At 39.5% G+C, this 13,502-nt stretch overlaps 1 protein-coding gene across 2 annotated transcripts in view; it reads right to left on the bottom strand.

The window, feature by feature from the left end:
* The window catches only part of IDO2 (indoleamine 2,3-dioxygenase 2), a 94,759-nt gene extending 83,513 nt beyond the window's left edge, over positions 1–11,246 (bottom strand). Inside the window, exon 1 of one of the 2 annotated variants that reach the window (XM_043984360.1) lies at positions 10,991–11,246. In XM_043984360.1, the coding sequence (XP_043840295.1) occupies positions 10,991–11,125 (135 nt within the window). In that variant the 5' untranslated portion in view covers positions 11,126–11,246. The remainder of the gene's footprint in view (positions 1–10,990) is intronic. The other variant, XM_043984359.1, reaches the window with a different exon arrangement.
* Positions 11,247–13,502: the final 2,256 nt, after the last annotated feature.

Here is a 13,502-nt window from a genome sequence, read left to right as displayed (position 1 = left end):
CTATGACACCTGAAAATGTTATGGAAAGGTTACCATACCTTATCTCATGGTTCTGAGACATCCAGCAATTGTGCTAGGCCACAGGTGGATGGATTCTGACCATGACATCAGACTGAGTGAAATAAAAAGAAAACTTTTAGGAGGGAGAGAGGAAGAAACTGGACTGTGTCCAGCAATTGTGGTCTACATAGTTGCCATCCTAAGCAAACCATGGACTTACCTATACCCGTCTCTCCTCCTGTTGTATATATATTCTCTCCAGGGCCTGCATCAAACTCACTATAAGAGCAGTTAGTCTCTGAAATAAGTTTCCATAATTCATAAATCTCATATTAATTTCACCAAAGACAACATGATGGTAAAAATGCACGTTATGCTGCATAACTGAGGATATACTTGTAATATATACAATAATTCCAAACCATACCCAGAGTATAATGACATATAAATGATAAATGAATGTAAATAGCTGATAATATTAGACATTATTACATAATCTTCTTTGAGCAAGTAAACACATCATCTTATACATGAATTCTCTATCTAGTATGACAATAACAAATACTTAAAGTGATAATTTATCAAAAAGAAATAAAACTTCAATCAGCAAGACTCAATATTCAATATGTTCATTGATAAATCAAGCAACAGGTTTCAATAACCCTTTTTTTTTAAACATAATCCCATAAACAAACTTATTTTTTACCACAGTGAGAAATTAAAGTTTGGAAAATCTGAGGTGATGATTAGTTAGATAATGAGTTAGTTGGGGAAATATAAAAGAATTGTCTTGTTGCATTGAGGGGAGAATAGAGGAGAGGAGAGGTGCAGAAGGGAGGAGAGGGGAGGGCAGGGGAGAGAGGTTAGCAAACATGACCTGCATGAAGATCCAGCAAAGGAGAAAAGGATGATTGACAGGTCAAAGGGTGCATAGAGTTCAAGAAAGATGAGGACTGAGAATATGCCATTAGACTTGGTGATCATCTATAATTTTAGAGAAGCTAGTTTCGGTTGAATGATAAGATCAGAAGTCTAACTAAAGAATTAAGGAGAGGAAAAGCAGTGGAGGCATCTAATATATATAGAGCCTTCTTGAGAAGTTTAGCTGCAAAAGAGAGAGGAGATATATGACAGTAGCTATCAGAGAGTGCTGTAGCTAGCATTTGGATAGAGAGCTCTTTAAGGTTTTATATACATATATCTGTATATATCTATACATATATGTATGTAGAAATAAGTATATGTTTATGTATATAAATATATACACACATTTAATCCCATTCAATCACTATAACAATCCTATTTTTGCTGTTGTTCAGTCATTTCAATAATGTCTGATTCTTCATGACCCCATTTGGGGGTTTCTTGGCAAAAATATTAGAGTATTTATCATTCCCTTCTCCAAATAATCCTGTTAGATAGTAATAGCATTATGCCCGTTTTACAGATGAAGCAACTGAGGCTAAAGAACTTGCCCACGGTCAGTATCTAAGTACCTAAGGCAAGTTTTGAACTCAGGTCTTCCTGACTCTAAGTTTAGTGTTCTTACTCAGAGCACCACCTGGCTGTAGATAGAGGTTTCACAGCTTTTAGACCACTTTTTTTTTAATTTGTTTTTGTTTTTGTTGCGGGTCAATGGGGGTTAAGTGACTTGCCCAGGGTCACACAGCTAGTAAGTGTCAAGTGTCTGAGGCTGGATTTGAACGCAGGTCCTCCTGAATCCAGGTCTGGTGCTTTATCCACTGCGCCACCTAGCTTCCCTTTAGACCACTTTTAAAAGACATTATTATCATTAAGCCCAGTGAAGAAATTGTTTCTTACTCTTCTTTGGGCAGAGGAGAGAGAGGAAAAAACCCTACCACTCATTAATGTCACAGCGCTCCTTGGCTTCCCAGAAATGCTGAAACTTCCCTCCTTTCTCCATGCTATGGGAGTAACCCAAATTCCATTCTCCATTAAAAAAAAATTTAAAAAATTAATCAAAGGTCAATTTCAGGGTTAGGGCCTCATTGTTTTGGAACTCTACCCAGGAAGCTGATCTATTAGCTTGTCCTGAATTGTTTGTGGTATTAAGGTGTTATCACTTATCAAGTTATTTGGAGCATCTTAATAGGCAGTGGGATATGATGGAAAGAGTGCTATGCTTGTTCTTGAAGATCTAAGTTTGAGTCAGTACTTCAACACTTTCTAGCTGTTTCCTAATCATATGAAATGGGCAGTGGTAATGCCTTCCCTCTCTACCTCACAGGGCCATTGTGAAGAAATTGGCTTGTAAAACTTAAAGTTTTAGAGAAATGGGAATTAGAATTGTTATTGTTGTTTTCTCAGAGGACTCCCAGAGATTAGATGCCCCAAAATAGGGGTTATTCTCCAAAGGTAAAATTTCATGTACCATGACAGGCTAGTAAAGTGGACATCTTAGGTCCCATTACAAAATTACAAGTAGAGTAGAATGTTAGTATCAGAAAGGGCCTTAGGAATCAAATTCAGCTCCCTCATTTTACAGATATGGAAACTAAGGCCTATAGAGTTCAAGTGATTTGGCCAAGGTCTCAAAATTAGTAAATGGCAGATCCACCATCTTCCACAAGCATCCCAGAAACCATACCAAGTAGGTAATTCACTTTTCGGCGCTTGTGTTTACAGACATCTTCATATACAAGTCATCATTTACTAGGCCATGGGACAAGTGTGTATCAAATCAATATTTCCTCCACTGAGACTTTTTGGAAAACAAACAGATAAACAAACAAACATGATGTAAAGGCCAGTGCCTTTCATGAAAGAATTTCTTGCTGCCCACAGAGCCCAAAGAAAACTCCAGTATTCTACTCCCCACTGACCTTTAAGGCAAACGAAAGCTTAGCAGACCCCCATAGAAAGAACTGATAAAAAGAGCACTTGTAGATTGTACATATATAACCTATATCAGATTGGTTGATGTCTTGTGGAGGGAGGAGGAAAGGGGGAGAAGAAGAAAAATTTGGAACTCTAAATCTTATGAAAATGAATGTTGAAAACTACCCTTACATGTGACTGGAAAGCATAAAATAAATGTTTGTTGCACTGGAAAAAAAAAAAAAAGCTTAGCAGAGTTGTCCTGGGCATTGGTCAATAGACTTAAGTTTCTTTTCTCTACCTTTTGCCTATTCCCAGAAGAGGAAGCAATTGAAATAAACTGAGGAAATAGACAGGGGTGGAGAAGGAACAGAGTGGTCATTCAGAATTACCCAGATGGTTTAGAGAAAGATGAACTTATTGTTCTAGATGAATGGGAGGAGGAGGAAGAGTGAAGCAGGATTTTATTCCTCAAGTAATCTGTCTGATTTTTATCTATTATGATGAGTCATTTCTATTTACAAGGCATCCCAAAAGTATTAAGCTTCAAACTGGACTATAATTTTTTTTAGCTATTCTGTATATCTTTAAAATTTTAAGTAAATAAATTAATAAAATGGTTCTCTAAGGAACAGTGTTACCCAAAACCACAAGATAGTAAAAATCTGCGGTCTGGTTAGGCAAGGTCATAAATAATTGAAATAACTATTACCACTTCCTCAATTTAGTTCTCCTTTTGAGAAAGAGAAATTAAAATTCTATAACTGTCACTCCTTGAATAGCCAGACAATTATGTCAATGCCCCCTTGAAACTGGTTCCACCTTGTTCTCCCTGAAATCTGCCCTGGGGTTGTTCTTTTTCCATTTCTTTGATCATAGATTCCACTTCCTGTGCCTGTAATGAACTCACCCCTCCCAAACTAGTCCAATCCAAGAAGCATTTATTAAGTGCCTACAGCATACCAGGCATTGTGCTGGGCACTGGGGCTATTGTTGTTCAGTTGTTTTGTCATGTCTGACTCTTTGTGACCCCCTTTGGGGTTTTCTTGGCAAGAATACTGGAGTGGTTTGCCATTTCCTTCTCCAGCTCATTTAACAGATGAGAAACTGAGGCAAACAGGGTTAAGTAACTTGCCCAAAGTTGATGTGGGATGGAATTAGGGTCAAATTGATCGTGAGTCGTTCCAAAAGAATTATAAGACTCAGTGACTCAGTTTTGCAAGTTTTATTGCAATACTATAAGTGAACACAGGGAGAGAACCAGAAAAGTGGAAAGGTATCTCTCAAATAAGGAAAGATAGAAAGTTATATTTATAGTATGGATAAATTGATTATCAGTCTCATTATAATAATCTCCACCTTTGGGAGGTATAGGGAAGGGCCTGTCCCACTCATTATAATAACCTTCACCTTTTGGAGATACAGGAGAGGGATTATCCTAATTTGGAGTTCCTAGAGTCCTAAGCCAACCCCCAAGGCGGGTACCTTTTTCTGTGGAGGTATGTTTTGGGAGTTTACACGTCATAAGGTGAATCTGGGGACAAATTTGGCCTTTTCTGTGCATGTCTCTTTCTGATTCCCATACTTAGTTTCAAAACATCTTCATTTATCATTTATTCCTATTTTGAGTTTCTATAGCCTGTGAATGTATCATTGTTATAGTCTAAGGTCTTCATGGCCTAACTCCCTAAGTTTCCATTATGGGTACTGATTTATGTGGGTAAGAGAACTTAGCATCCTGATTTGTAAGTTATCCATTAATTGGGGTTTGAATCCCTTTTAGGGCTCATATCTGAATTAGAGCTTAGACCTTAGGTTTTTCTGTTAACCCTTTTTTTTTTTGTCTCCTACATCAAGGTCACCCATCTGGTAAGTGTTTGAGACCAGATTTGGATTCCAGGCCTTGCATTCTATCTGCTGTACAACCTAGCTGTGCTGGGCACTGAGGACTCAAGGACAAAATACAAGAGGTCCCTCAAGGAATTTATATTCTATTGGAAGGATAGTCAACCTGTTGAAATTTCTTCCTTTGCTCCTCAAGGACCAACTCGGGTGTCACCTCCATGAAATTGTTTCTATCTTTCCCCTTCCCCTAACTCCCTCAAATGAAAATGGTCTCATATATTTCATAGCCTGTATCCAACAATATCACTACTAGATCTATTTCCAAAGAAGAATTGGATCTCTCCTTTACACTTGATAGAGACAATTTACTGAGAATTGACTGATTCTCACTTACTCCCCATTCCCAGGCAAATGAATTGCCTAGGGCTAGCCAATCTTTGCAATTCCAGATTCTTGATTGTCTTATGGATCTCCCCCAAACAAACTCTCCCCTCCCAAAGATTTCCCACCTTACTCCCTTTAGGTTATTATGTAAAAAGGTCCACTTACATTAAGTAGTTTCTATTTAGAGTTAAGTAGCTTCTATACTTAACTCAAGGACAGTCTTATAGTTCCTTTTGTTAAAGGTTCATTTACATTAAGTAGTTAAGTAGTTTCCATACTTAACTCAAGAGCAGTCTTATAATTCCCTTTGTTCTGCTACCCTATATAAACCCTGTCCCAGGTCCCCAGATCCCCATCTTTTGGTATTCCTATCATTCTTGCTTTGCAGTCCCGCCCCGCCCCCCCAGCCCCCTATTGCTCCTCTGCTCCCATTAAAGACCCTATTTCTCCTATATCTATTGTTTCATTAATCTCCAGGTTAACACCCTTGTCACATTCACCCTTTTTTTCCAGAGTTATTAGTGTAAATTCCCTCTCTACCATATCTCACTTCCACCTCCCACAGACATTAAGTTGTCCACAGAACAAGGTCTGGGTTGTGTCTCTCTCTGTAACCACAGCACATTGCCTTGAACATAGTGATGGCTAGCCTCTATACAATGCTTTAGGTTTCACAAAACATGTTATCTTACTTTATCCTCATAACAACCTTATGAGGAAGGTGCTATTATTATCCTCATTTTTACAGATAAGGAAATGGAGGCAGAGAATGGTGAAGTAACTTGTCCAGGGACACACAGCTAATAAATATCTGAAGTGGAATTTTGTGGAAAATGTGCCCCCCCCCTATAAAAGTTGAAAATGCTAATATCCACAAATGGGTGGGCCAGGCTCCTCCCTGTCTAAAAAGAGGCTGCCTCCCCTCCCAAGGCTGGTAACATGGGGGAGGACTTTAGAGGGCTGTCTCTATGTCACTGATTGGCTAGTTTTTGGTGACAGTGTCTTGGAGCACAGATTGTAACTGGGGAAGAAGGGAGGGGCCAACTGTGTTAAAGGATAAGAGGGCTCAGGGGGCGTTTCCCTGCCATTCCATTAGGGAATGGGCCCATTCTCGTGAAAATGTAAATAAATACCATGCTTTTCCAGAAATTTTTAAATGGGGTTTCTCACAGATTTGAACTCATGTCTTTCTAACCCCAAATCCAGCACATTCCATTCATGGTGCTATTTAGCTGGCTGGTAGACACTTAATAATAAAGTTTGTTCTATTCAAGTCCATTCAATAATGTATAAAACATCACCTGTATAAAGAATTCACAATATGAGGCCCTGGAGAATATACAGTGTTTGGATAAAACAGGCTCTTTGTCCTCCAGGTGAATTCAGTGGAGTTCCTCTAGTAGCAAGGAGAGCTAGGAATTAGAAGATTGGGGCTAGTCCATTGTTCTTATATTGTAAATAGGAAAACTGAGGCAAGCCAGTAACAAGAGCTTGCAGAAGGCAGCAAGAACCAGTGGGACCATTGTTAATTTTCAGTTTGAGCATTTAAATTTCAGAAACAGCAAAGGCTATAAGCCAAGGTTTGATTTGTTATGTTTATTGTCTAGACTTAAGAAAGTGATGCAAAAAATGTTAATAATGCAGATTAAATTGTAAAGTACGGACAGTGTACATTTTCTTTTTTGGAGCTCTAGTTAAATGTGGCAGAGCCAGCTAGGTGCCACAGTCATTAGAACAGTATGTAAGGAAGATATGAGTTCAAATTTGGTCTTAGACTATTAACCATGGCAAATCACAACCTCTGCCTCAATTTCCCCAACTGTTGAAGGGGAAAAACAATAGCACCTGCCTCCCAGGGGTGTTGTGAGGGTAAAATGAAATAGTATTTTTGAAGTTCTTAGTACAGAGAAGGGGGGCAGCTAGGTGGTGCAGCGGATAAAACACTGGCCCTGAATTCAGGAGGACCTGAGTTCAAATATGGCCTCAGACACTTGATACTTACTAGCTGTGTGACCCTGGGCAAGTCACTTAACCCTCATTGCCCTGCAAAAAAACAAAAAAAACCAAAACAAACAGAAACAAAAGATATCAACTTAGAACAGAGAAGGTACTTAATAAAGCCTTGTTTCCTTGCTTCTTCCTTCCTTAAAGATTGACCAGCATACCCATGTTAATAACCCTTACATTTATATAGTACTTGGTACTTATACATTTTCCCTCATTTAATCTATACAAAAGCAGAAAAACCAGCATTCAAACCCTGGTCCTTTGGTTCTAGGGACCCTAGTTGTTGGGGAGGCAGGGAAGAGGTTTCTAATAGGTTGTATCTCCGCTCTACTAGCACATGAAGGGGTGACATGAGTGTCAGTAGAGGAAATGGTCAATACATATTCAATCACATGGCTTTTGAGGTATGAACCAAGAACTAAATAATCTGTGCCCCATTTTAAAAAATATTGGTTCACATATTGTCCTCAGTAAACCTTTTGGCATCTCTAGTCAGGGGAATGAGCAAAATGGCTGTTCATTGTACTTTTACAAACCTAAAATTACATTTTGAGGTCTCCATCTGCTATAGAATATGCTCCTTAACAATCGCATTGTGATTTATTACTTTATCATCTCCACTAATCGTTTGGACCACATCTGTTAACCTGGCCTGTATTTCTCAAGCACTGGCTTCTCTCTTTGAGGCTCTGGACCCCAAATAAGGCTGAGTAGTTACTGTAAGGGATCCATCAGTCCATATGCTCAAGCGTATTCTCGTTAATGACTCATTATGGTCTGGATAGCAGCTACAGCACCAACAGTGATAATAGTGACGGCTGCTATTTCTATTTAAGGTCTGCAAGACACTTTATAGATGTTGTCTCATTTGAGCTTTAAAATTGTCATGGGGTGCAGAGCACCCCAGAAGTTCTCTGGGGCACACCAAGGAATCTTCTCCTTGAGAAACTAAACTAGAGGACAGATAACGCCTAGAGAGATAAGCTGAACCAAATTGGACTGAGCTAGCTTCGGATTCCTACCCTTCATTCTGGTCTCCCTTACCATGGGGAGATAAGTTTGGGTGTGGCTTCGGCCTTTGTGTTCTGAAGAGGGCTCTGTAGCCACCCCTCACCCATTTCCTTTAGTCACTACCAGTGGGGGATGGTCCTCCACTCCTCACCCAATTCCCCCAGCTACCACCAGTGGGGGATGGTCCTCTCTCACTAAAGGAACTTTTCACGGGCATATGGGCCACCCCCATCAGTCCCCTATAAAAGTACCTTCCAGTCTCCTGGTCGAGGAGATTTGGTACCTCTGAGCCATGTGCTTTGTGCCAAATCTCCCCATGAAAAGTCCAAGGATTTCTTTCATGGTTTCCCTCCCCCCACCCTTCCCTTCCCTTGCTCTTAAATAAACTATCACCTTATTCTAACTAAGTTTTGTGTGCAAGAGGGTGTAATTCTTTAAAGAGGAATTCCCAAGAACCCCAACTCCCACCAACCCGTACCCATTTTCCCACTATATCAAAATGGTCTTATTTTTATTAACTAAATTTTACATTGGAGGGAACTGACCCTCCAGCTTTAGTGATTTGTAGTGATTCTGCTATAAGTATCTGAGGTAGGATTTCAACCCAGACAGACTTTTCTAACTTCAGATCCTGCCATACTTCCTTTAATAAATAAGCAAACACGCCTTCTGTCACCTGAAAAGAGACTATCTCACATGTCCTCCTATGAAAGGTTTTGAAATATATGCTAATAGAATTAAAGAATAAAATATAAATTTATTAGGGGCAGCTACGTGGTGCAGTGGATACAGCACTTGCCCTGGATTCAGGAGGACCTGAGTTTAAATCCACCCTCAGACACTTAACACTAGTTGTGTGACCTTGGCCAAGTCACTTAACCCCAATTGCTTCACCAAAATATATATATAAAAATTTATTTTAGAACATTACTGAACTCACAGTAGCTTTTGATCATTACTGAATAATAATAACACATATAATAAATTAGTTGGGGTCTTCAAAAGTTTTTGGCATTAAAAAGAGACCTTCATACTCTAAAAGGTTGATAGCCATTGTTTTTATAGTCATTATACCAAGAGGGGAAATAACTCATCCTAGGTCACATAATGAATTATGATTGACTGAAACTAGAATTTGGGATTCTTGACCTGATAGCCAGAGTCCTTTACACTACATTCTACTATCTTCTCCTTTCTAGGTCTAAAATTTTGTGATTATTTTTTTTTGTGATAAACATTTTTATTTATAGTTTTGGGGTTCCAATTTTTATCCTTCTTTCCCTCCCCCTATCCTTCCCTGAGGCAGCAACCAATCAGATATGGGTTATACATGTATGATTATGTAAAACATTACCATATTTGTCATTTTGTACAAGAAAACTTGATTAAAAGGAAAAAATGAAAGAAAGTGAAAAATAACATGGAGGTGGATAGTATGTTTCATCAATAGTCTTTGGGATTGTCTTAGATCTTTGTATTGTTGAGAATAGTCAAGTCATTCACAGTTCTTCATCAAACAATATTGCTGTCTCTGTGTACAATACATCATTTCATATATGTCTTTCTAGGCCTTTCTGAAGTCATCCTGCTTCTAATTTCTTATAAGCACAATAATATTCCATCACCATCATGTACCACAGTTTGTTTAACCATTCCCCAATTGATGGAAAATCCTTTGATTTCCAATCCTTAGCCACCACAAAAAGAGTTTCTACAAATATTTTTGTACAAATAGGTCTTTTTCTTTTGGGTGGTATGTCTGGGATATAAACCTAGCAGTGGTATTGCTGGATTAAAGGGTATTTACAGTTCTATAGCCCTTTGGGCATAGCTCCAAATTGCTCTCCACAATGGTTGGATCTTTTCACAACTCCACCAACAGTGAATTAGCATTCCAGCTTTCCCACATCCCCTCCAACATCCAATATTTTCCATTTTTTCATATTTGCCAGTCTGATACGTGTGAGGTGATACCTCGGAGTTGTTTTAATTTGCATTTTTCTGATCAACAATGATCTAGAGCATTTTTTCATATGATTATAGATAGCTTTGATTTCTTTGTCTGAAAACTGCCCGTTCATATCTTTTGACCATTTATCAATTGGGGAATCACTTGTATTTTTATAAATTTGACTCGGTTCTCTATATATTTGAGAAATGAAGCCTTTATCAGAGATATTTGTTTCAAAAATTCTTTCCTAGTTTTCTACTTCCCTTGTAATCTTGATTACATTAGTTTTGTTTGTGAAAAAGGTTTTTTTTAATTTTATATAATAAAAATAATCTGTTTTACATTTTATTTTACTCTCTTTATCTTCTTTGGTCCTAAATTCTTCCTCTGCCCATAAATCTGACAGATAAACGATTCCATACTCTCAAATTTTGTGATTCTACCTGCTAACTAATTTCTTTTTAAATTTTTTGGTGGGGCAATGAAGGTTAAGTGACTTGCCCAGGGTCACACAGCTAGTAAGCGTCAAGTGTCTGAGGCCAGATTTGAACTCAGGTCCTCCTGAATCCAAGGCTGGTGCTCTATCCACTTTGCCACATAGATGCCTGCCTATCTGCTAACTATTTAAACAAGACTTTAAAAGTTTATTTAAACCATATGAAGCACCAGCCCTAGAATCTCAAGTCATAGTTTTTATCTTCTTCCTCTTCTAGCCCTGTAGAGTAAACACTGATAACAGTCCTCTGGAGCTAGGCCTGAGAGTCAGGAGATAAGGGTGCAGATCCCATGTCTGACACTGCCTAGCTGAGTAATATTGAACAAGTCATTACAAATTGACACAGATTGCTCATTTGTACAATGAAGATAATAATAATTGCTTTCTCTCCCTCTCACAGGGTGAGGAGGGTGTGGGCCAAAGACCTACAAATTGTGATTATAAGCAAGCATCCTTACCAGGGGATCTGGGAGAAGAAAGCCATAATCTTCTGAAATGTGAAACTTTCCAAGACTGAATGGCGAGTACTTTTTTAGTTTCATGTTCTGAGCTTCCATGTCTCCCGCTGTGCTGGTCACATCAAATCTGTCCATGGAAACTCCACAGTGTTAAGCCTTTCTTTTGTCTTCGTAAATGTCTGGGCCAACACAGCTGCAAATAAGAACCTTGCTTAGCTAGTGCAGAGTCATTTCCCAAGAAGAGGGAGAACCTTGTCCTGGGATTAGGATCTGGACTCCCTGGTCCCATTGGTAGAAATCTGAGTAAACAATTCAAGGTTACTGATAAGACACATACGCAAAAAAAAAAAAAAATCCAAAGTAAACAAATAACATCCATACCCACCCCCTCATCAACAAGCATGTGACAAATACAAACTCTCTTTTCTCTATAACTCATCCCAGACATTAAAGTGTACCAAGTGTGTCCTGGATTCAGAATTGGAAGATGTGAGTTTGAATTTCTACTTGGCCACTTAATAATATCTGTGTGCTCTTGGTTAAATCCCTTTCCTCCTTTCTGGACCCCGTGTGCCCCCCTGAAGGGGGGGATGTAAGTCATCATCTCTGAGCTCCCTCCAACTTGTAGGATCATATGACCCCAGAGAAGCTATCCAATCTTGACTGAGGGACCCCGGCAGGATCTCTTTCTTTTATCCCACTGACACCCTGTGCCTGATGAAAAATCACTGTTCTTATTTCCATAGCATGTGACTTTCTACAAAGTTCTTTCCTCACAATAGTCCTGTGAGTCAGGCTGTTCTCATATCATTATCTCCATTTTACGGATGAAAAAAATAAGTCCGAAAAGGAAGAGACTGATGTCTCTTCTGGAAGAAGGACTTGAAGCCAGATCACAGACTCTGAGTGAAGCACTTTTTTCCATTACACAACATGACCTCAGTATTACTTAGAAACCCAACTCACTGTCATCTGACACATCTCACTGGAGTTTGTGCTGGGCTAAGTCATGCCAGGGGAAATTACAGCTATTGAGCATCATGGCTGTGTACTCAATAGTGATCTTAGATTAGTTGAGTGCAAAGACATATATTATCTATCATTCATAGGTTCCTTTATCTAGAGCTGAAACTTCATGGGCCATCTAGCCTTGTCCCCTCATTTTACAAATGAAGAAACTGAGATCCAGAAAAGTGAAAATCATTTGCCCAACATCATATTGGTATGAAACAGCAGAGCCAAGATTAGAACCCAAGTACATTACACAGAAGCACATCTATAAGAAATAGGGACAGGAAGAATGAATGAATACTGAGTTTATGCCCAGAGAAGCTTATCAGGGCTTCCCCAGGACTTCTCTCAAGGAGGGAAAGAAGAGGAACTTCTACCAAGGCCTTTACCACTGCCTCTTATTCCCCTATTCCCCCAGTAAATTATTCTTATCCTCATAGGGAAACCCCCCAGCTTAGCCTGGGAGGCTGGGGGGGGGGAGAGAGGGGACAGGGAGGAGGGGACACCCAGGGGGCTCGAGGCTCTCACCAGATTGTGATGCTGATCAGGACTGAACTAGATCCCAGGGAATGATACATCCAAAATGGTACATCTGGGCTGAGTGAGGAGCATCTGGCTAGGATGTGTGAGGTGGGAAACTTTAGTCACCCTCCATTATCTACTACTAAAGACAATGCAGGATTTCAGGTCTTAAACAAAGTTCAGTTGATACACACTCCTACCTTTTATTTCCTTATATGAGTCAACAGTCAATGGACTGAAGACCTAATCACACTGAGGGTCTAACCTTCCCCTTTCCTAAATTTTCCACTCATCTCCTTTCCTCTCATCTCCTCCAGCCTAGGGCCCAATGTCTCTCTACTTGGCAGAAAGACAAACTTATCCATCATAGGATTTAAAGGTGAAAAGGCCTTTGAAGGTCACCTAGTGTAGCCCTTTTGTTTTGCAGAAGAGGAAACTGAAGCCTAGAAGAATCAAGTGATTTCCCCAAAGTTCTACTGGTAATAAGTGGCAAAGCCAATATTTCAATCATTAGGACAATTATTATAAACAGACTAGACTTCCTCCTCCTATCCCCATATCTTAGAGCAGGCCACTGAAATGTAGTAGAGTAGAAAGGGCCTAGAATTTCTAGTCAAAGGACCTGATTTACCACTTACTCTTTCTGTGACCTAGCATAGCTAGGTGGCACCATGGAGAGAATGCCAGGCCTGGAGTCAGGAAGACTCATCTTCATGAGTTCAAATCCAGCCTCAGACACTTACTAGTTGAGTGTGACCCTGGGCCAGTCATTTAACCCTGTTTGCCTCAGTTTCCTCATCTGTAAAATGAGCAGGAAAAGGAAGTGGCAAACCACTCCAGTACCTTTACCAAGAAAATCCCAAATGAGATCATGAAGAGTCAGACATGACTCAACAACAACAACTCTATGTCACCTTGGGGAGTTACTAGTTCTGTCTGGGCCTCATTTTCCTCATCCATAAAATGAGGCAGTTAGACT

The sequence above is a fragment of the Dromiciops gliroides genome, chromosome 2, assembly GCF_019393635.1.
Source record: "Dromiciops gliroides isolate mDroGli1 chromosome 2, mDroGli1.pri, whole genome shotgun sequence".
NCBI lineage: Eukaryota > Metazoa > Chordata > Mammalia > Microbiotheria > Microbiotheriidae > Dromiciops > Dromiciops gliroides.
Note: the sequence above shows the minus strand (reverse complement) of the source record. Positions and strands in the feature narration are given on the sequence as shown.